Source organism: Pygocentrus nattereri, chromosome 13, assembly GCF_015220715.1.
Source record: "Pygocentrus nattereri isolate fPygNat1 chromosome 13, fPygNat1.pri, whole genome shotgun sequence".
NCBI classification, from domain to species: domain Eukaryota; kingdom Metazoa; phylum Chordata; class Actinopteri; order Characiformes; family Serrasalmidae; genus Pygocentrus; species Pygocentrus nattereri.
In genome coordinates, this window is record NC_051223.1 from 25,326,759 (window position 1) to 25,352,515 (window position 25,757).

The 25,757-nt window shown below is 39.0% G+C and overlaps 1 protein-coding gene across 8 annotated transcripts in view; it reads right to left on the bottom strand.

Moving 5' to 3' along the window:
* arhgap12b (Rho GTPase activating protein 12b) overlaps positions 1-25,757 on the bottom strand; it is a 69,975-nt gene that overhangs the window by 21,010 nt on the left and 23,208 nt on the right. For 6 of the 8 annotated variants that reach the window (XM_017703699.2, XM_017703716.2, XM_017703704.2 and 3 more), the window contains exons 3-4: positions 2,802-3,065; positions 156-296 (exon numbers count right to left, since the gene is read on the bottom strand). In XM_017703699.2, coding sequence (XP_017559188.1) covers positions 156-296; positions 2,802-3,065 — 405 coding nt within the window. Of the gene's footprint in view, positions 1-155; positions 297-2,801; positions 3,066-6,851; positions 6,984-17,193; positions 17,348-25,757 lie in introns of those variants that run through there. The other 2 variants (XM_037544345.1, XM_037544344.1) reach the window with 2 other exon arrangements.

Here is a 25,757-nt window from a genome sequence, read left to right on the forward strand (position 1 = left end):
ACCCACAGAAAGAACAACCAGAATGGATATCTTTTTAGGAATGAACAAAGTAATGCAAATGACAATCCAAATGCTAATCCAAAATAAGAGATGGACAGTAATAAACTAAAAATGTATAATTCACATAGACCGAGTGGAAAAGAAAGGACATGCACCTTCTCATTATTGTATTCACACACATAAAGTGTGTGGCCATGCTCATCCAATTCTTCGGACCAGCCTCTAGGGGGCGATCCATACTGACTGTCTGACTGACTGGAGTGAGTGCTGAGGCAGTTCTCTTCAGAGGACAGCAGCTGAGAGAGAGAGTGTTAAAATTAAAGTATACTTCAATTTATACAACATTTAGGAATAAAGCTCTTTTTTTTTATTTGTGTGCAATTTGACAATGCTTGTTTTCAAAACTACTTATTTATCTTATTACACTAACATATATTAAAGCAAATAACATTTTTCTTCTCCTTTAAAAGTTACCACTTTGGCGATATGAGGTTTTGTTGCAACAGTGTTGATGTATCTGAGAATAAACACATTAAGTCATCCAACAACTCCGGATGGCAGTCGTAGGCTGGAAGTTAGGGAACCAGCCCTGTGACCGGAAGGTTGCCGTTTCGATCCCTTCAGCTGACAGTCCATGACTGAAGTGCCCTTGAGCAAGGCACCTAACCCCCAAATGCTCCCCGGGCACCGTGGATGGGGCTGCCCACTGCTCCGGGCAAGTGTGCTCACTGCCCCCTAGCGTGTGTTCACTAGTGTGCATGTATGTGGGTGTTTCACTGCACGGATGGATTAAATGCAGAGGTCTAATTTCACAGTGTGCAAAACACAGTGACAAATGGTTCAGAAATCTATTCTAGTTTGCATGTCACAGTTCTAGTGTTTTGACCTCAAGATGGCAGTGATACGCTAGAATAAATCTACTCTGATCTAACCCTGCAAAACACTCTCCCTCCTCTCCACAAGACTAGTGTCCAAACACATACACACACACACAAACACACACACAAACACACACACGTCATGATGTCATCTCATGCATTATCAAGGCACATTCTGTCCTCTGGAACACTGACTGGCACAAGCTCATTAGTCCACTCTGCTACCACAGCAAAACTTTACCTAGCGCGTTGAAGAACTTGTCTCAGTCATATTTCCACCGTGACAGATGTGCACACAAAAATTCAGACACCCACAGACAGGATTATCAGAAGTTTTAATTATAGAATAGAGACCTACTTCAACACTGCCCTAGTTTAAACACATTAACAGGCTTCCAGTCCATCCAGTCTTTAGGGATCCATAACCAGCCTCTAGCTTGTGTGTTCTGCTTCTGAAATACCTGAGCATAGTTTAATCAGCCTCCTTTGCTTAGTTATGTGGCTGAGATGTGTTTGGAGTTGACTAAGAACTAAAAGTGCAGTGACTGGACATCTCTGAAGTCTTGATTATAAACCATTGACTCAGACTGCGTAGCCACTATGGGTGGGCGATACAGCACTGCCCACGATAACACTGCTACAATTTCACACAATATCGTCATTGTCTGACTGACGCAACCATGACGCCATTCTAACTTTACTAAGCAGTTCTATGGACACAGATGATGTGTGTTGTGTGAATGTGCGTTTTGTAAGGCTAAGTGAAGAGGCTGTCTAGTTCTGCATGAAATCACTTCTTGTGCACATCTAACTAGCACTGTAATGCACAACAGTGCAGTTTGCAAGGGAAAAATCTTGTGCTGTTTGAGTTACTCTGATATATCTCCATGTCCTGCTCGTTCAGCTTGAGGTTGTGTGTGAAGCCCACTACAGATCTGATCCTAACATGTATCTGTACCATTTTAAGTTTAAAATATTTTAGTGCAGCAGTGTACTGCGCTACTGTGCTGTACTTTACTGGTTAAAGGTTTGGAACTGCTACGTGAACAAGTGTTATTATATTCATGACTAGCATATAAAGTTTAAACTGAAATAGTTTCAATATGATGGAAGAAAATATATAATGATAATAGTAAATAAAATATGATTCTTAGAATATTTTTGTCATATATTTTGCTTTGAAATTCAATCACATTATATTACAGATGTCAACTGCATTATATGAAGTTAAACAGATTTTTCTCTTCTAGAGGCCCAATTACAACACTTTGCTGTGGTCTTATGTACCAAACACAATTAGTTCTTCTTACATGACCATTTGCCATCCTCCCTCTACCCCTCAGAATTACGCAGGCTGTTTTTGCTACTGTGCCTTTAAGACTGCTATATATAAATCAGTTTTCTGATTGGTGGCCCAGCATTGTGCCTAATTCAACAAGTAATCTTTACTACAATACCTAACTTCAACATGAACATACAGGGCTAAACTGCTGTAAAAGGTAAAAGTGTAAATGTAAATATGTTGTACATAATTTCATGACATCACAGAAACAATTAATTCAACACGTTCTTGAAGTGTCTGAAAAAATAGATTTCATATATACGACTGCATGGATTAGGAAGTGAAAGATATGGTTTGAAACTTTAACAGGACGTTTAACTCCTTTTGTAGAAAAAGTGAAGAGAATTCAGTTTTCCATGAAATGGACCCTTTAATACTCTTTACACCTTCCTTTAAATGATTTGAAACATATCAAAAAGAGTAGCAGCACATTTCAATCATTCTATGTACGTATTTGCACCAAATTTGCCCTCATATTATTGAAACCACCACAAACTGCACAATTCTGAATAGTGATTCCAGTTTTTAAAACATAAATAGTGACCCATTTTTATCAGTATTCACATCTGTGTGTGGGTTACCTCCATGTCTCCAGTGCTGGCTGTGTCTGCACGGCTGCTCCCGTTGGTGTCTCGTGAGCGGGGTGGTTTCCAGGTCCTCTCCTGGGTGGTACGGTTGTAGTAGAAATGCCTCCCACTCAGGTCTTTATGCGTCTCCCAGTCACCCAGCACATGCAGGGGAGAGGAGGAGGGGATAGGGGGCAGAGAGGACTGAGAGATCTTCAGCTCCTGCAGGTTAGTGTAGACAGGGGACTCCGGACGGCCCTGTCCAGTAGGTGACACCGCCTGAGGGACAAAGCAAGAGAGAGAAAGAATAATTATTAAATAATACATAAATATTCATGGTTAGTTATGCAATTAATTATATTTACAGTCAATTAACATTACATATTGACAGGTTGGAGCGAGCACTTCTCTCAATGTCATTGACAACAACAGAAAAAAAAAAAAAATGTAAGTACTGTATTCAAAATAGTTTCTCTTCTATTTAAACAAATGTATCATCTGAACGTTTAGAATCTGCAGTTTGAATAGAATTTCTCTCTTGGTTTCAAATCACACTATGCTTTTGTTTTGCTCTAAGGGTCTGAAAGAAAAGACTACGGCACATTCACGAATCAATAAGCAGCCATGCTCTATGTTAACACAAGGCAAAGTCCTAACTGTGGAAGAAAATAAAAGGGGTACTACTACTACTACTACTACTACTACTACTACTACTACTACTACTACTACTACTACTACTACTACTACTACTACTACTTTATTTGTTGTTCCAAAGAGTGAACAGGCTGTAAATTGGATCCATCTGATCAAGCCAAGGAATGTCTACAAATTCCTCTGCTGCTACACACAGAGTCTAGCGCTGACTGACTCAACGGTTTGATAGCTTGCCCAAAATAAATAAATAAATAAAATCACTAACAGAACCAAAATACAAAAAAATGTACTCAGTAAAGACAAACACAGGTGAGATATGGGGAACAAAATGAGAGATCACTAACAGAAACCTGGCAACATGGAGGAAGAACTGGATGAGAGGAAGTGCTGCTGTGGAAACCAGACATCACATGGTCCAGAGAAACATTACAACATATTGTCTGTCTCAGCTGGACTCCCTATACTCCACACGGATTGTACTGAAGTTCCACAGAAGAGGACATCAGGCAACCCTTTGTTCCAATAAACTGACATAAAAATAACATTTGGTATTGAGATATACTAATAATTATACTATATAACAAAACCACCAAACAAAAAGTACTGTAAAAAGTAACATTTCTAAGTAAATGTATGCTGCGAGAACATTGAGTAAATTTACTTATTATAACATCACTTTCAGAATGAAATTCTTTAGAAAAGAAAAAAAAAAAATGAAGAAGTGCAGAACAGAGGACACAGACAGGGTGCAGAAGAAAAATACAGTGACAGCATAAAAGGTCAAGACAGATTAAGAGAGGGATTATTTACAAACACTAAACTAACAAAAGATTGTCTAAAAAAAAAATCTGTTACCATTTTAAGCCCTACTACAGACATCACAGCATGCTTAGTCTCAACTGGGATGGCAGCAGTGCAGCGCTGTTTTGGCATCAGCCATTGTGAGCACTGAGGTTAAGAAAACACAAAACTCAAACACCATCAGATTAAACTCTCAATGATATGCAGTGAAAGAAAAACAGCCTCCATTCTCCAATTAGCCCTACAAGCTAGTGCTGACACCAGCAACAAGCCAATAAACTCAGTGTTGCTCAATGTAGGGTTTCTTAGGTAGTCAGATAACTTAAGCCAAAAGTCAAGCTTGTCCAATAGGAGGACAGCTGAGTGACTTTCCTACTGGACAGTCCTCATTTTACACCCAAGTTATCCAGGTTACTGAGAAATTCTATGTTGTGGAACATCCCCTGGTTCTCTTTACATTTGTTCCTGCTCTTACTCAGCAAGTCAGTGTCTGTGGCCTCTAGAAAAGGACAACATCTAACTAGAAACTAGAAAGTTCTGCAAATTAGAGTTCTCAGTATTGTTCCTCCACAACATAGAGACAGGAGCCTGGTACAGTTGTGTTGCACAATACATAGCATTTGTTATCGCAATATTATAATTTGTAATACTGTTATTACACAAAGCTAAAATATGTAAATTAGCCTGAAACCAATACTTTTACTGCATGATGTGAACATCCTGACCGATCACAGCTCTAGAGAAATTTCTGCTGGTGTTTTGATACATCAAGTTATTTATATACTCACGCAAAAGTTATTACTATTCTGTTAAGACAAAAGTATGCCAATCTGTAACCATATGGCAATATCCACCAAATGTGTCTCGGGCATTTCTCTTTTGGAACTGCTGCAAATGCAACATGTAGCAACACAATCGTGATACGAGTATTTTGTTCCTGTTGTGCAGCCCCAAGGGAAATCCACAATCCCAAGCAGTAAGTCATTACAGGCTGAACCCGTACCAAATCATACAAAACACTCAAATGCCAAAAGCCATGAGCTAGCTATTTCCGGCAGGTGGCATTTTTGAGAAGTAGAATTCAGATGAATCCAGGCTCTTCACAGACGGATACACATGGAACTTCCTGTTATACTGAAATATGATGGACTCTATGTTCAATTCTTCAATATCCTGCATTACAACGTGGCTCTGAGGCCCAAAAGAGAGATTCCTGACATTTCATCTCTCCTACTCTATGATGCAGACTGTTGAAGAGAGAGAAAAAAAAAAAACAGCAACAAAAAAAAAAAAAACTGGCAAATGCAACAGCACAGTGGATTTCAATGAACATGTGTATTATTCTTAAGTAGTGCACAGTTTCTCCGGGTTTTTCTTGCCTTTATATACCTAGTCCCATTCATGAATGACTTGGTCTTTGTATTTTATAGCAGGGAAACTGCAGAAACAATACGCTATTTGGAATCCCAAGTGAAAACTTTTCCCTGATCTATTAAAGTAAGTTGAAAATATTAGCTAAACAAGTTTAGCCGACACGCTTTACCCTTTAAGAGTCATTTCACATACAAATTGTATGAATGAAACAGTGTGTAATTTGCACTGGGGATATAACATTTATTTTCAGATTCTACATGACTTCTCTTAAATGATCAAAAAAAAAAATTTAATACGGTTTGTGTTAAAAGCAGAACTGAGAGGTGCAATTTAAAATGATACAATTTTCAAACCACACGGGCTGCAATTTTACTCACAGCCCTCAAGCCTCAAGCCAGGAAAAGTGGATATGCTGACCATATGCTGGTCTTCTTGGACAATAAGCCTTTATTTACAGAAATATCTTCAATTTAAAATGCAGCCACAATATTGGGCAGAAAAATCACAATTGGATATTCTCTAGTGCCCTAGCTAAAAGTGCCCTTATTGTACATGAGGTCCAATTACACAGATGGTCTTGTATGAATGAAAATCCATTTTTTATTTTAAACATTGCAAAGTAGTACGTCACTGTGTAAAACAATGACCCTATAGGACAAAACAACTGAGAAACAAAACTAGATCAGATGCAGCTAGATAGCTAATTTTCAATAGAGCGAGAGAAGTTCAGAAACACGTTTTTTTTCTCAATAGTGTATTGAAATCAGTACATGCTTATTTAGCATTACTAAGTCTCAGATTAAATTCTGGGTTTTGATGAAGGAATGGTCTGTGTAAATGGTCCCAACAAAAATACATTCACTCTGACAAACTGAAAGCAGAACACCATCATCATGCATCAGCAAAAGTAAGATGAAGAACAAATTGAAGGTATAGGTTTCTTAAATTTATCTTGTGAATAGCAATGCAATAATTAATTTGTTTAGTAGTTAAGGAACCTTTATACACTTTCTAGTTTGCGTTCAGGATACTTCAGTGCAGTAGCTGAAGTGTAAAAATGATGAATATAAGAAACAAACAGAACAGAAATAAAATAGCTAGTGAACTCTTCTGCTTGCTTGGTTAGCCACTGGCAGACACTTCACTCACCCTCGTTCTGTTTTACAGTACCTTTTTTATCTTACAGGTGCAGCTAAACTAAAGAACAATTATGTAACAGTTTTTTTTTTCTTTTACCATTTGCTTCCCGCTGCAGATAAACACGTCGTCGTATTCCTCCTCATCTCTGCTGTAGCGTTTACAGGTGTTGAAGCCGAGCATGGTGAGATAAAGCTCTGCTGCGTCTCCTCTGCTGTATTTCTCTACTGCTCTGTCGGTTATATTCAACCCTACAGCAGTAAAGTACAAGAGGGCCCTCTTGGTACTTCTCTGTTTATATCTTCCTCCCAGTTTCTCTCTCTCTCTCTCTCTCTCTCTCTCTCACACACACACACACACACACACACACACACACACACACACACACACACACACACACACACACACACACACACACACACCCTAAAGAGGAAGTGAGAATGCTGCCCTGGTTTGTCTCTCAAAGAATCTGATACATTGATATCATGTTGACCTCAAACCATCAGGAAATCGCAAGTTCATTGCAACGTGATGCTAGAGCCACCACTGACCAGGAGTCTAAGACAGCACAAAGGGACTTGCTCTTTCTAGATAGGATGGCCCAACATCACCACTCAGCAAAATGCTGGTCAGTGCAGGCGTCTGTTAGCTGACACTACAGAGCTAGCATTTAGTGTTATCCTCCAAGCACGTTCAGCTGTCCAGTGACGTTGCAGGAGTTCGAATAGATGCAGCGGCTGGCTTCACATGTCACATGAGGGAGCTGTGTTCGCTTTCGTAGTGTTGGTGGTATTGTGTGATTGGTGTCCTTGGGGACAGATATTCAAATACATGACCCACCACCCTCAGTGAGCTTAGTACACACACTCATATGTCGCAACCATGCCAGTGTCACTGCAAGATTTAAAATGATTCACCAACCAAATAATTCCTGTGTGATGGTGGTCCTTTTGAGGTCCTGACCATCAGTGAATGGGGTAAAGGGGTGTAACAAAGTATGCAGAGAAACAGATGAACTACAGTCTGTAATTATAGAACTACAAAGTGCACTAATATAGTAGATGGAGCTGATAACATTGACAGTGAGTGTAAATTCAAGGCAGACGTACCTAATAATGTGGCCACTGAACATATGATTCTTATGAGCATCTATTATCAGCCTTAACATATTTTCACAGAGCGCATATAAATCTTATATGTACCATACAGGACTACAAGAGTTTCAACCAGTGGTTTCCAACCCTCCTTCTGGACATCCACCTTCCTGTAGGTTTCACCCTGCAACACACATTTCACACCTTCACACCTCAGATGGATCAGGTTTTGTGTACTGGAAGATAGATCTCCAAGACCAGAGTTAGTGACACACTCTCTCTACATACTCTTTCACCATCCCTCTGAAGGGAACAGACTTGCTAATCTTAAAAAAAAAAAAAAAAACAGCTGCAGTGAGAAGAACAGAGAAATGAAAAGCTTATAATAAGCTCCAAAACAGAGAAACACCACTCTAAACAGAGGTGTTCGCACACCTGAGTGCAGCTCAGAAATGATATTTTGGGTTTTAAATTGTGGATGCAGTGTGCTTGTTGCCCTGGAGATGTTTTGAATTAACTGATGCTAATGAGCCCCTCTGGGGTTATTACACATGTACACACACACACTTCCTCACATACGCCATTATGCCTTATATCACATCTATACAGACTGGTACTAGACATACTCGTTGGCCGATAATGTTGACTGATTTTGACAGTTTTATTAGTATTGGCAAAAATATCACCTTTTATTGTGGCATTGCCAGGAATCGAACTTCTGATGATGGGGCATAACCTTTAACATAAGAATAAGATGAGAATAATATACAAAAGAATTCTGGGTAGCTCTACCCACAGAGCTAGAATTTTTTTTTATTAAAGGAGCACTTCAGTGATGTCTTCATAATTCAGCCTTCGAGTTGGTGAAATACTGCACTTTACTTTACAGGTAGAGACCATTAATATACAGTCATTTTATTTCATTTCCACTGAGCAATGAACCAGAATCTGACTAGAAAGAAAGATTTCTCTGGGAAAAATCTTGCCTTAGATGAACGTCTCCACCAATTTATGATATTACATTTATACTTAACTATGCAGAGAAGCAGTGGAATTCCATTTAAAAAAAGTTAAAATATAAATACAAAACAATGTCAGCTGATATTATCAGTTATCAGAGTTTCTAAGTCTCTTAAAATCAGCATCTGACAAATAAATATCTGTCCTAATACACACATATTCAATTGACAAACTGTGATCAATAGGGCAGCTATTTGATTTGAAGGGAGAAAACATGAGGCAGTCAGAAAACAGGGATTTGCAACCATGAGGAGATGAACATTCTGCTGTAGTGGATTTAGGATCAGTGTACATGCATGGTTGAGAATGGAGATTCTGTTCATTTTGTCATCTAATGTAATTTAAGACTAAATTTTGTGAAGGATCAACAGCTCAGTCTAGCACACCCACTGCCCTTCAGCTTTAGTGTTGTTAGCAAGCATTGCAGCAATATGATTATACTCGGCATTTTTCTACATTGGAATTTTCTTCAAAATATATAGAGAATACTGAATATCACAACTCCAACAGAATCCCATCTGCACTCAGTACAGTACGCTTACTCCCAGGTTCAGAAAACACAACTGCCACCCTGTCAAAAAAGCAGCCTGCAGTTGCTCTAAACAACCACTAGAGGTCTATATGTGTCTGAGTGAGGTGGATTCTACACAAACATGGTAACCCACTGCATTCCTCATCCTCCCATGTACACCCACACATACACCCATACACAAACACACACACACACACACACAACTCTGCCTGCACACACTGCAGTGGATGAGTGTGTAATGGTTCCTGAGGTCATTTGTGTGTGTACAATATGTTCCTTTAGGCACTAACACCGTGCATATGTGTACGCATGTGTGTGTGACAGATCCACTATACAGTGCTTGAGAGATGGTTGCATAACAGCTTGAGCGTGACTGCGTTATAGTTATATATGAGAGAGAGAGGAGGCAAGAGAATGTGTGAGAGGAACAGAAAGATACAGAGATAAAGACAGAGGATGAGAGAGAAAGACAGAGGTAGGAGAAAAAGAAATGGTAAAAGGTGCGAAAGAAAGAGCGAGCAAGAGTGAGAAGTAATAAAGTGAGAGAGAAACCGAGAGAGGGGAAGTGAAAAATTTTGTTAAAAAAAAAAAAAAAAAAAAAAAAAAAAAAAAAAAAAAAAAAAAACACCACACCATCTCTTTCAACTCTTCATCATCAACTATATATTTTTTTTAACTCAAATTATATTGTCTCTCATAACTCCAACTTTCTTTGATGCTGACTCTTTCATTTGCTTTCTCTTGGCTCACTCTGTCTCTCTCTAGCTGATAATGGATGACCAGCTTAACCTACATTTCCACACGACTGCTTACAGTCAGGACACATCCACTCAGACCCCCCATTAACGCATCTGTGACATCTCCCACACGCACGCACACACACACACACCACTGCCCCCCAAGACCCGCCCAAAGCCATGTGTGCTTGTCTCGTTCCTCGCGCATGGCCCCGGCTTCATCCTTTAATGTGATAAGACAGGCGTGTGTGTATATATGTGTGTGTGTGTGTGTGTGTGTGTGTGTGTGTGTGTCCTCAGAATTGAAGCAGCAGTGTAAGCCTACACAGTGTGTTCAGTGTTTTGTGTTGGAAATCAACCTTACAGTGATGTGTAAAGTGTGCTGTACTGTTTGAAGGAGAATGTGATTTAGTGTTAGTCTCTCAGTTTATGCTGATGTTTAGCTCTATTTCACACTTCAGTGAGTTTAACCACGCTCACACTACTGCTGATGGACATACAATTAACCTTTCAGACCTCAAGTAGACCTCCAGAACTAAAGACAACAATGACAGACAGAGACACAGACAGACAGACAGACAGACAGACAGACAGACAGACAGACAGACAGACAGACAGACAGACAGACAGACAGACAGACAGACAGACAGACAGACAGACAGAATATACACAACATTTAAAAGATCAGCATACGTTAAAATCTTTAATCTCAAACAAAATACAAGCAACTACACAAACATATGTGCCAGAGGGGAGGTGGAGGATTTTGTGGATATAAATGTTTGTGTTTTGGAGGCAGGCTGATTACTAGATAGAGTTTACAGCACTACTACGCTGTTTACTATTGTACTGCATTAAAAATGTATGAATGTAAAGAACAGAGAGGGTGAGAGAGAAAATCCTGAGGCTATATGCAGTCTGTTTTCCCCTTCAGCTCTCTTCTGTTGCATGTGTGCTTGTGAAGCAGTAGTTTTAAATCTGAAAAGTGGTTTTATTTTACGCAGCACACAGCAATGCTGCTGTTATTATGATACTGGCACATAATTGCTTAAACCTCATTCAGTTCAAAAGTAATATGTGAGCATGTAGAGCAGATATGCTGCAGCATTAATTATCATGCTCCAGATCAGCGGATGTGCTTAAGGCTGTACAACTGCACAACTGCCTTCACCCTTAAATCTAATTAGATTTTCATGAAGCTGCTGATCAGTTTAATGAATACATATTCATTCCACACATTCACACATATTTACAAATACTATAATAGATCTAAAATATCTGCATTGACAGATACATTTCTTTCAACAGGCAGGGAAACATCAGTTATTAGCGTGGACACCACATTTACAGCGAAAGGATTTAATGCTTATTCAGGAGCTCCAGACTGGATCACATGATTTTGTGCCTGTAGGTGCCTATACCCTGAGGGCAGCCAGCTTTGATGCTGACCCCAAATCCACTCCAGCAGAAGGCTCGTCTCATCATGGTTGCAAATCCCCGTTTTCTCATTGGTTCAGGTTCTCATTATTAATTATTCATAACAAAGATAGGGCTCCTGATGAGATGCTTATTTGGTTCCAACGTCTCTCAGTACACCCCATACGCTCATCCTGAATCTGCTTTTTAAGAATGTGCTTACCCCAAATGTAGGCCACAGATTCTAGTAGTAGTTGCTTACTCTAATAGGCTAGTAGCAGATGGTATATTTTAAAGTAGATGCATTGAGTTCTTGTTGCATTTCAGTTCAGCCTCCAGCTCAGACACCCTCTTTAGAGATACTGTCTCACGTATACTGCACACCAAAATCAGGAAATCTTCCCCTCTTACACAGCTTGAAGTGGAACTGGTTTCATCTCATATAATTTCTACACTAATAAGGTACTTTAGGCCTTTTAGAAAAAGAAATTGCTCTCTGGATTCTACACCTGCATGTTCACTACTGTTATTTCTGCCACTATATTTTATTAAGTAAACTCAAGCACTGTGCTGTGGGCAGTGGATACTGTAGTCAACTGGTCCGTACAACCCCTAATATGTAGAACACTGACAAATCAAATCAAAACACCATTATATTCACAACATGTGTCAATTACATCGTTAATTCTATAATCAGCATGGATGTCAACACACTAGATCAAGCAACAACTTTTAAGTAGGTTTGAACCATCCCTTTGTGGTCTGAAATATTTCTGCAGCAAAATGTATGTTTGCAAATAACCAAACAGAGTTCAGTCTGTCAGCTATTTACTTTCTATAAGCACATTTTATATATTTTAATTAATGTACAGAAAAGAAGCTTGTTAATGTTTGCCACAAATGCTGTAAATACTCATTATAGCATGTCAGGACAGCAGGGAGCAGCCTTCAGCAGCAGCTGGGTCTAAACTACTAATCCTGACCCACTTGACCTCTAAGATGACCTTTCATCCTGGTCTGAGGCCTTGAATGAGTTACGCAGACTGTTGTGAGCTCTGAGCAACAGAAGAGCATAGCGGTGACCCCAGAAGCACACATAAATACACAAAGAAGAAGACAGGACATGCGGGCATACACACAGCAAAGCTAAAGGCATTTACTTCACAACAATTTACTATACAACAAAAAGATATTAAAAAAAATTTAAATATAGAGATTCCTGTAAAAATTGATAAAACTGGAATTATTATTTTGAATTTACATACATGAATGAAAGCTATCAGAATAGTTTTCATTGCATCTGCTGTCATATCAAAACTTTTAAATGCTTTTTTTCCAGGTTTTATTTATTTACTTTTTACACCATTACCATTTTATACTATTTTACATACTGCTCTTTTATTGTAAGAAAATTTTGTGATGCATGAATCAAAAGAAATAGTCCAAAATGACATGATACAAATTTTTATGACATAAAACTGTTTATTAACACACATGAATGTTGAGGACATTTTTCCCCTCCTATAAAAGTTAAAATTACAGATAAATGAGGTTTGGTTACGACAGTGACGATCTGCCGTACATGACACTAGTACCACCAGCCTCTTTCTCCTATCAGACAGAATTACGGGTGTTCCGCACAAACAGCCCTGGGTGGCTTAACCTGCCTTGCTAATGAAAAAAAATCCCTCGTTAATTCCTTCGTTACTATTGGATGTAGCTAATTACTAGGGCAGTGGATGGCTCTGCTTGGCTGTGATGACGGTTGTGTCGGGAGCAGGGCTGTCACTGATGCCGTGGCACGGTCACTGGCGCTGGTCTTATGTAAAAGGTGGCAGAGCCATGCTGCTTGCCACGCTACCACATGGAGGTCACAACCTGTGGGGCAAGCAGCCACAGCCAGGCATGAAAAAGCCCTGCGTGAGGTGAACTCAGGACAAGTTTCTACACTATTACAAGGTACTATCACACACACACAAAAAAAAAAAAAAAATCTGAAGGTGGCAGTCAAGCACTGATTTTTGTATTGCCTGAATTGATTACAACCAATTATAATGATGCTCATTAAAGTATGCGCTCTTTCAGACATAAAGGTTTTAAAATAAATCTTTAAAAAAAAAAAAAAAGGTTTTATTGTTTATATCCCACTACTATTCTTCCAGTCCCATTATTGTGTTCACTATTTTTTAAATATAAACACATTGTGAAATTTGGCAATGAGGAATTTGAATTGTTTTGTGAAGATCAAAATGAGGTCACAGATTTACACTTCTGTGGGACAAGCTTTGGTCATGATATTTACTTGGCTAGTCTCTCCATGCTAGAAATATTTTGACCTATACAGGCACTTTTATGAGGAGTAAATGCATATATGCATATATTACCCAGTCCACTAGACTCCCTGCAAAAGCAGTGCAAGCCTAATAAGAGTTAAAGCAAACAGAGCAGCGGGAAGCAGTCTTTGGCTCTGGAGACACTTAAAGAAACCTGACAGTAATTGTTTCAGACAAAGTGAATTTCACTCACACACATGCACAGCTTACTAAACATGAAAATTAATTTAACCTAGTCTATAGACCTGATATTTACAACTTAAATAAATCAGACCAATATAACCCCTAGTCGTTACTCAAGAAAACACAAGACAAACTGCCATGTAAGGTTATTTAGGCTGAATCTCCAGAGTCCATGTCCAGTCTTTTTCAGTCCTTACATGTAAAGTATAAGCATGTGCACTACACTTCCGCATATCTTAAAACAATAAACTTGTGCTCTCTGATGTTACAAATCACTGTTTGTGCAGGGTAGACTATTACATCCAGTTCATACAGCAACACAGCTGGCTTTGAAGCTCATGTTTACCCAGGCGCACACAGAATCTTCAGCACAATTCAGCCAACATACTGGGGTATTTGTGGTGTATGAAGACCTATCATTAACCAATCTAATAGTTTTTTTAGTTGGCCACAACGAAGACCCAGACACCTGCTGTCTCTCTCTCTCTCTCTCCCTCACACACACGAAAAGTAAACAACGATTAAAAATAACAGTGCTTTGTCTTGAGAGGTTGATAACAACCAGCAAAAATTCTACTACACGGTTTCTATTTGTTCTAGACAGGACAACACATTCGAGAGCTGAGGTTTTCTGCTCGTCTCTCTGAAAGGACACTAAAAGGAGACAACAGCCCTTGGTACAGACTAAACAATGGCTATTCAGCCAGGCCTGCCCTCAGAACCTCAGCTCACACTGACAAGACAATGAAGAGAGAGAGACAGAGAGAGTGGGGAGAGTAAGGGGACAAAAAGGGTTATGAGAAATGTGTCACATGGTATGCTGGATGTGCTGACGTGCATTATCAATTGAAAGACTGCGATCAAATGCTTTTCACAGAAAATTGGTAAAGGCTGATATGGCTCAGATGGGCAAAGGGTGAAAATCTGTCTTAACATACTATTCAATGCATTATAAAATCTCATCTGATCAAAACTATTTTTTATATAATTTTGAAAACGCCAAAAAATGCACTTGCTACTACATTGAGATATTTTATTGCACTGAATTGATGAATGGACCAACAGAAACAGCCCAAAATTACTTGGGGGGGGCTAATTCATTTTTCCTTCTGCTTAAAAGTTTTGTAACAACAGTGACAATAAGTAACAAAACACTTTACTTAGTAGTGACATACAGGCATCAAAAAAGGAAGCTTTTTTTGGTTTTACAGTGGAAGAATTTTATTTTAGCCAAAAACTGTGCACATATTTCATAGTGTTATACTTGATCACGAACAGCACTGATGCTGGCATTATAACAAAGTATCAGTATCAGCAACAGAGCATACCGAGACCATGAAGGAAAGTGACATATACACACTCCAGTAGAGACCTTAACTGAAACAATCAACTGGTAGTATGAATTATTTATAAAATAAAAGGTGGAATTGTTTAAATATCATGATCTATATGTACCCACTGAGTATTTATGTTAGACAGAGTTAGTAGTTGATCTCTCTACCAGCAGATACTTGAGGGTTAATTATCAGTATCAGTACTGGTGTCAAGTATTGATAAAGTATTGGTACCAGTGCATCCGTAATATTTTATTTAATATTAAAATCAAAGCAGTTTAATCTATACCTTCAAATAAATGCAGCACAATACACTGATGCACTCACCCTCCTAGAGCTAAAATTAACTAAAATAAGCATTCCTCCTGTGCAAAACTAGGATAAATTTACTCTTAATAGGGCAACATGCTGACAGGTGTTGAAGAATACCCATGCTTCCCCAAGAGGATATAAAGCACTGGTCTCAGAACCAGACCACACTGTCCCTTTTTCTGCAGCCTAGAAATACAGAAATAGACACACACACACACACACACACACACACACAAAAGTGCATGTCCACATGATAAGACTCAAGTCATGGTCTAATCAGCAAACAGACGCCAGTGACCGCAACGACGTAACCTTCGTTCACCTCTCTGCCAATGTAGCCTCAAATCTCATCTCCTTTCAATCAGCATCTGACATCATATATTTCCCAGACACATGCATTTAGCTAGTGCTGGGTGGTATATCACCTTGTCATTGTTTGAACACCAAAGTTCACAAAGAAGCACCAATCAACAACCCACTCAAACACATTACTGTCATATATCACACTCCTGCTGCCTCCGAGCTCTATTCTTTTTAGTACATTGTGCAGTAACTTGGATACAGCCACCATTTTTGTTCATTCAAATTTTGTTCAGAATATTGTGGAAATATTGCATTGTGAATCCAGTTTCTAGTATTGTGAATCAAGCCAAATAATAGGCTTTTTAGACCCCTTTCTGGAAATGTAGTTTGGTAGGCGTACAATACTGTGTAAGGATCCCATTTGTGTAATATTAAAAGAAGCAGAACAGAACAAGCTGTCAGTATATTTCAAATATGTCAGATAGTATAGCGTAGCAGGTCTTAGAAAGAGTGGGATCATTAAGGTCAACTTAATCATCTTAAATCACGACATACTTGAAAACTATGATGTTGAATTTTATCGGTAATGTACAGCAGTGCATTAAAAGAGAGGCCCACATTAAAAGTACACTTCTATTCATAAAGAAGTTCAGAGCTCTCGTGTATCTCAGTACCAGAGTAGAGCAAAAATCTGCTGTTGGTTCTTGACACCCAAGAGGAGTTACGCCATCATTACTACTGCTCACTTCTATATGGCAAATGACCTTCAAAAAAGGTCATTTTATGGTCACTATATGGCTATGACCTTCAAAAAAAACTAGGACTGCAATATATTGCTAGTAATTTTCACATGCATCAAAAATGGCTACAATATGCCTACACAATAAGTCATAAAACAATTTGTGCAGTGAACCTCCTAACTGATATGAGATGTTCCTGATTAGTTTCTGTTTAGAAGAGTCAAGAAATTCATCTAATCCAACAAAACCAAGTTCTTTCAGTACTGTAACCTTGTTACATTAGCATGGTTTTAACATTGCAAGGCACAGGCTAATTACAATATGTCACTATTCTACATTAAGCAGCCCTAAGACACTAGTGTAACCACAGCTAAACCTCAACTTCTGCTGCACAACTCTCTCTTCTCTCCATTTCTGGCTTATTTTGAAATACTTACCAAGTAATGAGGGCTTCGCAGGTAAGAGAACATGTCCACTCTAGATGTGGGGCCAAAGGTTGGCCCTAGTCAGGAATGTAGGGAATATTCCACCAATGGGACAGACAGAGAAAAAGAGGTAGAGAAAGAGAGTAGCAGCTTTCCGACCCAAAGCCACAATGAGGCAGGTGGAAGCAGCTCTGAGCTTAGAGGGAGCATCTTAACTTCTATATTTAGCACTGACAGAGTTCACTTTAAATAGGCTCCCTCATTAGGACACTGTCCTTAACCATTTAAGAGAGGGGCAGGCCCAGAGAAAGAAAGACAGAAAGTAGAGGGAAGAGAGAGAAAGAAAGCAGGACTGATATGCCAGAGTACTGGGGGTCTGCTGGCACTCCACTGAAGTCAAAGGTCATGGCTCTAAGGGTCACTGGAGTTGCAGTTCACACGCTCCAGAGAAGCAGAGTGGCGTTTGATCACCTGCTGATTGTGCAAAGGAGTGTTTGTGTGTCTTTGTGAATATGCCAAAGGATCAACCAAGTGAAGGAAATGAAAGTGTTACATAATGATTGTTTATTTTTTTAATACTGTCTACTTGGAAACAAACAAAATGCCTACAGTTCAAAATAGTTGATGAAACATGGCTTTTCTGTTATAGGTTAAGATCATGGAGATTTTCGTAATTCTGAGGCCAGCTGTGAACTGCAATTTGAAAACAAAAGAACATTTCTTCATGTTCATCTCCAGTGGCCTTTTGAAGGCCAACATCATGTCCCTCAAATAAACAATACCTTCAGCCACTGAAAATGACATTTCATTTTCATTCTTTTTGATTTCAACATCAAAATACCAATACTCTAGCAAACAAAAAAAAAAAAAAAAAAAAAAAAAAAAAAGTACTTTAATTCTCAAAAAACATGCTTAATTCAGGCAGACACTGGAACAATTATGCCTGGAAGCTGAAAATGTAATGCATTCTCACAACACACTTAACACTTAAGAACGCACTGCATGCTGCCTACACTTCTCTGGCAAACTAGTGATGACTAAATCTGGGTTAACCAACATTCAGAACCGTTTTGCCTAAACTGCATTAGAGGAACAGGAATCTCATTTAATTTCCACATAAACATCTTGGTTTTCTTAAAAATGCCAGGATGTGAAGCATGCAAGTAAATGTCTTTTGCTGTTTTAATGAATAAGCTAAGCAGTATGGCAATTAGTGTTAAATTACAGTACTGTGCAGAAGTCCATGCTTCATTCATTTTATTTCTCAACCAAAAAAGCCATTAAATTCAAGTTATTTTCCAAGAGACATGTCTGAGGAGATTAGATATAAGAACCCACTGGCATAAGGAAGGTAAGAGTCAAAGTAAAATATGTGAAAAAAGGGACTTTCCAAAATTGGAGTCAAAAGACAAAAAAGAAAATGGGACTCTTAACACCTGTGCAAGAACTGCTAGACCACCACAACTGGCTATCAGATAAACAGTACTTAGAGCTTTCACCTTTAAGAGAGAGGAGAAAAATCAAGCTTCACATGTGTTTCTGTCCATCCTTCCACTGTGTGAAGACAGTTCAAAGCTGTGGGTCTGAAAGGATGTGTAGCTGTCAAGTAGCTGTTTCTAAGAAACAGACAAAAAGAAAAACATCTGCAAATCAAACAGACGTTGCTGGTATTCTCAGAACAATGGACCCGCCACCCCAGACTTCAACATAATTTTAGATTTACTTGGACTAGCAGAAAATACAACCAACTTCTAAGACTGAACTGAAAATATTCCTGAAGAATTCTGTGAAAAACTGAGAGGAAGTCTCCTTAAAAAATGCTGTAAGAAAGGCAATGTGGGAGTCCTGATATTACACTTCTGGCTTCTGTGTAATGTTTGCTGAAAAAATGAAAATCCTAATGGCTGTTTTGACAGGTAGTAAAATAAACAAAGGATGTTTTCTAACTTTTACACAGTATTGTACATCATGTGAAATGCATATAGAACCTGATTAGCAGTTTACTTTTTCTTAAACTTAATTAAAGAGGAGAACAAAAATTCATCACCGGTCAAAATGGGACACTAAATTAAATGGTATAAACACAATCACAAAATGGTACCAAAGTTTTAAAAACTTTTTCATCTTGGGATCACGTCCCTATTCTAAGAAATGGGGCAGTTCCTAAGCTGAATGTTTTTGTATCCGGGTTTTGGAAGTGTAAGCGTTCCTGATCCATGCTTGGATTATTCTAGGAATGCAGGAATGTTAGCTGCAACTTGGGATTCTTGCCAGTTTCTCTCTCTCTCTCTCTCACACACACACACACACACACACACACACACACACACACACACACACACACACACACACACCTCAAAAATGAACTGGTTTCCACTTTACTACCAATACTCTTTAGTCAAATTAATGAGAGTGACCAAATCTGATCAAAGCTATTGACGCAGTTGAGACTTAAGTACTAGTTATGTGTGTGTCAGTATTGATGATATATCCCTGATGTAAATCCTCTGGTTGTGTTTGTCTGTGCATTGCCAGGTGTTCATCTCAACTTCAACACTTCCTCAAATAAGGCCCACTCATCAATCTCTCCAAAGCCAGGCCAAATCCCCAAGTTAAAGCACATTCATCAGCTGATGGACTGTAATGTGTGTATGTGTGTTAGAAAGGGATCTGGGTGTGCCAATTCTGTCTGACATCACGCGCGCGCACACACACACACACACACACACACACACACACACACACACACACACACACACACACACACACACACACACACACACACACACACACACACACACACACACACACACACACACACAGTCATTGAGGAGATTACCCGCATTAGTAAGAGTAAAATTCAGGTTAATTGGAACACCATCACTTTGAATAATTGTGCTATTGTCAAGCAGTTTTAAATTCCGATAGATTACATGAGATAAAATTACAGCAATTGTTTAGTTTGTATGTGTAATAGCAAGAGATTTTTACCACACATACTAACTTACAGTTGAATTCCATCATATTTTATAAAATGTGTGTATAATAAGGGTTAATATAAAAAATTATAATTTATATAAGTGGTTTTGCACAAATTGTCTCATTCTACTTAAAGAGTTGAAACTGTTGACCACACTTCTGCCTTGATCAGGTTTCCACTGCTCGCCAGCTTTCTGGACCGGCTTGACCACCATTGAGATTCTTGCTGTACAAAGCTGTGTAATCCTCACCCTCAGATGCTGCTGCTGCCGCTGCATAATCATTAACTAATCAAATTAACCACTGCCCACCTGTTTCTCTCGCTTTGTACTATAATACTTTATACTACAAATGTTTGCTATCAGGTGTCGACCAGAGGAGGATGAGTTTCCCATTTCTTCCTTTTTCCCTTAGGGAGTTTTTCCTTGCCACTGTCTTGCTCATGGGGGTTTGGACCCAGATTTTTCTTTTTCTTTCTGTAACACTGATTGTTCTGTAAAGCTGCTTCGTGACAACACTGTTGTAAAAAGCACTATATAAATAAACTTTGCTTGCTTGCGGCGATATGAACCAGACATCTGATGCGTTTAATGTCTCTAAAAGCTCTAAAAGCTCCCTCACAAAGTTATTTCATGAAATGCTTATGAACATGCTGCCTGATGTCAAACAATGGTTTTGAGAAATTTTTGGCTTAGGACTGGGTGGTGTTTATTTGTTTCAAGGTGTAGCAGGGGTGGGTTTGTAAAAGCGTAAAAAGCATTTATGCTGCTTTTGTGCCGTCTTATCCTGCGTCATTTCAAAATAGAAAAAAAAAAGGAGTTTACTTGCATGGCCCAACAGGTGAACGCACAGCACAATTTTAAGCCATAAGTCAAAAAATGTCAAACCTTCTATCTAAAAATGACTAAATATTAAATAGTGAGTGAGAGAGAGTGAGAGAGTGAGCGAGAGAAACTGGTTAGCATTAGCTTAGACGGCATAATAACAGCTCCGTTCACCATACACAATAGGACATGTTTTAATTTGGCTAATAAAACTGGCACTGAAGAGACAGAAAGGTGAAATTAAACCTGCTCTGTGGTGTTTGGATCTGTAGCCTGATTGGCTAACTTAAATGTTAGATTTGTAAGTAGGCTATGGAAACAAAACAGAGCCACTCACCACAGTACAGGTTTGATTCTGACCAACTGGTGTTCTGCTGAAACAAGCATCAGAACACTAATGTCTGATAGAGCAAAAGTCAAGAAACTGGTGCTGCTGCCGAAATCAAAACTGTCCTGTGGAGTTTGGGACTGTAAGCATTTTGGCTGAGCTAACGACAGCTTGGTTAGCAGGCCGAAGTGTAAGTGACTGGTGTTAGAATGAAAGCAGAAATTGAATGTGTGCAGTTCTTAGCCGTTGCTGAACTAGTATCATGCATAGTTCTTCTGAGGTCTTCCAGGACTTTAATTTTTTATCCCCTCTAAAATATAAAAGGGGAGGAATGTGTTTCTTTGGCCTTTCAGATGTGATATAGAAACTTGACTTCATAATTCTGAAATACCAGCAGTATTTTTAAACACAGTCATCACTCTTAACTACCATGGTATGTCTTATTGTATCATTCAACCCCTTTTAAAATCTATTCATGGCAGAGAGTCATGTGTATAACATTTTTTGATTATCAGCATTACATACAAAAACAATGAACCTTCTCATCAAATCTTAGAATTTTCTCTTTAATATTAACCTCTGAAAATGACTTAAAAACACATTCCTGCATGTAAACATCCTTACCTCATTCAATTTGTCCATCATTCTCAGTGCACTCTTCCTCTCCTTCAGCAAAAACATGACTTGGAATACACAATACATTTCATTCAGCTAACTTCCGATACTTCACACAAAAGAACAATAAGTCCAATCAACTGACATGGACCAATCATTCTCATCCATTTAAAACAATATGCTAAATCTCATGTCTTAGATTTGCACATAGATTTTAAGGAATGAAAAGTTAAATTAAGTAAAAAAAATTAAACTTTTCTAAGAATAAATCCGACTGCCTACTTCACACAGTTCTGTCCACATCCATTCAGCTGAAATTCTGAACTAATAGAAGAGACTTCTGAAAGCTGTAAGTGCTTAAGAGACCACCAGAAAGCAGTTTCCTGGTTCATTCAGTTTAGGGTGAAAGAGAAGAGGGAGTGAATACTGCAGACTGCAATCAGACACCAAAAGTGCAGTCAGGTAAATGGCAAAAGTGCATCAGTGCATTTAGCATTTGACCCAGAGACAAAAAAAAGAGCTGTCAGCACATTATCTTCGTGCTCCAGGCACTCGGAGTAAACAAATCCTCAAAACAGCCATCATGCTAGTTTGTTTCTTCTGAATGTCTGTCGTGTCCCAATTGAAACTCTGATGACTGGCCTTCACAGGCAGAGGAAAGATGTTTATTTACAAAGCCTTGATCAGCACCACAGGGAAGAAAAAGATCTATAAAGTGCCAAGTCATCATTCCAACATAACGTAAACATAAAGGAAAAAAGATAAAAATAGAATACAGGATCTCGCTATACAGGGTTCAAAAGTAGTCTTGGTAAACTCTCTGAATCCAATTTGTATCTTTATTATGTCATACATTAAAGTTATAATTCATGTGTATCCAACATAAAATAATCAGAAATAGCAACCAGGTTAACTATGTGAAACTCAAAAATCTAAGTAAGGTAAGTAAAAGTACTAAAACACTAGCGGGATAAACAATGTCACTTGTAAAGTATCTTGCAAACAGACTTTTATAAAACTAGCTAGTAGGCGGCGCTGGAGTTCAGTGGCAGGGAGCAGGTCCGTCACAACCATGGCATTTTACCTGGCAATTATATGTCATGTAAATAACTGTGATTAACAATTTGTCTTTTCTTGTTCACTGAATTCTTCAAATTAATGTAACAAGGCAAAAGTGGCCAGTCGGCTTAATCATCATCTTGCTTACTAGGTACTACATTGGTAGTGCTATCGGATTTGTACACAAATGTCTACAGTTACACAGAATCATGTGTAGAGTTAAGCAAAGCTTCTATTTTTCTTGAGAGTAAAAACATAGGCAGAGAATACTAGCATGCATGCTAAAAACATTAGCTGCCTAGCTAACAAACCAACAAACATTGCTCAGTGCTGCCCTAAACTTGTCAGAGCACCAAACTAAAACTTTACTAAAAGTCCAGTGCTGCACGTCTCAATGAATCCATTTACTTAATTCTTTTATTTATGCTTCTTTGCCTTAACCCAACACACTTAATTCATTTTTTGTTTGTTGCTGCATAATATTACAGTAAAACAATGTAGACAATGATTACAGTCAGCTCAAATAACTGATTAGGCGGTTCTGTAATAATTGTGACAGGCCTAGCAGGGAGGGTGCAAATTTTGTAATGTTAGCATAGCTGATGATGTATGATGACGACACTTCATGTGCATGCACAGTGGACTAAAATATCAAAAAAAAATGCTGAGCAAAGTTTCCCAAAATTCTCAGATGCCAAGTATGTTTCCATTGGTGTCAATTTTAGAGCTTAAAATTGCAAGCACAGGAAAATGTTTTGTCTGTCACAGCTCAAGGCTTCTGTACTGTGCTTTTTTTTTTCTCTTTCGTTTATGTCAACAACATGGCCACAGAGAGCGTAGCTGAGCACGCGTACACACACACACACACACACACACACAAAAAACAAACAGTTGATGTTGTAGACCAAGAGCATATTCAGTCACAGACAGGAAGGGACGTCACAAACAGAGAACAAGGAACCGACCCAGACAGGAAACGAGGTGAGAGTGAGAGCAGAGTGTCTGGGGCAGAGGCGAGAGTCTGAAAGACACTCAAACAATATGAAGAAAATTGACAAACAAAACAATACCAGCATTTTCATTTTGGAGACATCACAGGCTATGACGATCATCAGAGCAACAAAAGGCCAGAAAAACAACCCACAGACTTAAATAACTCGATACATAGGATTTATGAAGGTCTTGATGATGCAATAAATCACAGAAGAGGGACAGAAAAGAGACACACAAACTAATCTGAAAGACTAGTGTGTAAGATCGTCTACAGCCTTAGCTGCCCCCTGCTATCTGGTAAAGTATGAGAGTATGCATGAACATATTTAAACTTCACTTTGTCGCTCTGCTCTCTAGTGCTGTGTGTGTGTGTGTGTGTGTGTGTGTGTGTGTGTGTGTGTGTGTGTGTGTGTGTGTGTGTGTGTAGGTAATTTAACTGGAATGTTGCTATTGTTTTCAACTTTCAGACTACATGAATCTCCGTTGTTCCATTGTTGTAGGCCTTTATGATGTGTCCAGTGAGGAAGCTCATATGGTGATAACTATAAAAATACACCATTCAGTGCTAATAGGCCTCCCTTCCCACTCACTCTTTTCCTCAACGTCTTTTCTCCTCAGCCAGTGAGAAAAAGGGACACCGAGAAGGGAATTAATGGAAAGAAATGGAAATTTCATTTTAACTGTCTTTCCCGCTTACACACACACACACACACACACAAACACACACACACAAAACAAACCAGCAACAAGCAATGTGTGTGTTTTTTTTTAATTTTTTATGGGTATCAAAATGTCTTCTGAATGTGATTCAGCCTTAGATGCTTAAAATGCTTCATCACAATTACACAGCACTTCAAAACTTACCACACATCACACACTCACACACACACACACACACACACACACACACACACACACACACACACACCTAATTAAGAGACTCAAAACTTATTCTTGGCAATTGCTCAGTGAGTAGTCTTATTTAAAGCCCTTTGTGGGGGAAAAAAGAGGCTATTTTGTTTGAGTGACACCGCTATCTTCCTTTCTATCCTTCATTAGCCTGATAACTGGCAGGGCGGGGGTAAAGTGGAGGCCTGCTCCAGAAAACAAACAAAATATTGTGGAGATGTCAAAGGCAGAAAGAAAAAGGGCAAAACAGCTCACTGAGTGTTTAGACTGGCAAAGAAGCCCTCAGACCCCCTGTGTGTCCCTATAAAAGGGGCATTTTAGGGGCACCCAGTGCATGCTGGCACAAATACCCCCCCCTCATTCTCTCAGTCTGAGAAGCCGACACGGCGCAGAGAGAGGCAGATTATCAACCTTTCAATAAAGGAGATGATGAGAGGGGGAGGAGCAGGAGACAAAGAGGAGGAAGAAAGCGAGAAAGTGGGATCAGGGGGAAAAGAGGAGAAACTGGCTCATTACTGGCAGACTACAGCACACTCTTCTGTTTCAAAACATGCAGTGAGAGACACCAAAAAGACATGAAACATCTCAAAGAGTGAAGCGCGTATAAAACAGCATGTCTTGTTTGTGTGGAGGGTTCAAGCAGGACACATACACACAAATATAAAGCTGAACTGTGTGTGTGTGTGTGTGTGTGTGTGTGTGTGTGTGTGTGTGTGTGTGTGTTTGTGTTTGTGTTTGTGTTTGTGTTTGTGTTTGTGTTTGTGTGTGTGAGAGAGTCTTTAATCCAGGTCCATTCAATCCATCCACAAACCCCCTCTTCCACACTGAGGTACAATAAGAAGATTTCAGAGGGGGTGGGGTGCGTTTGG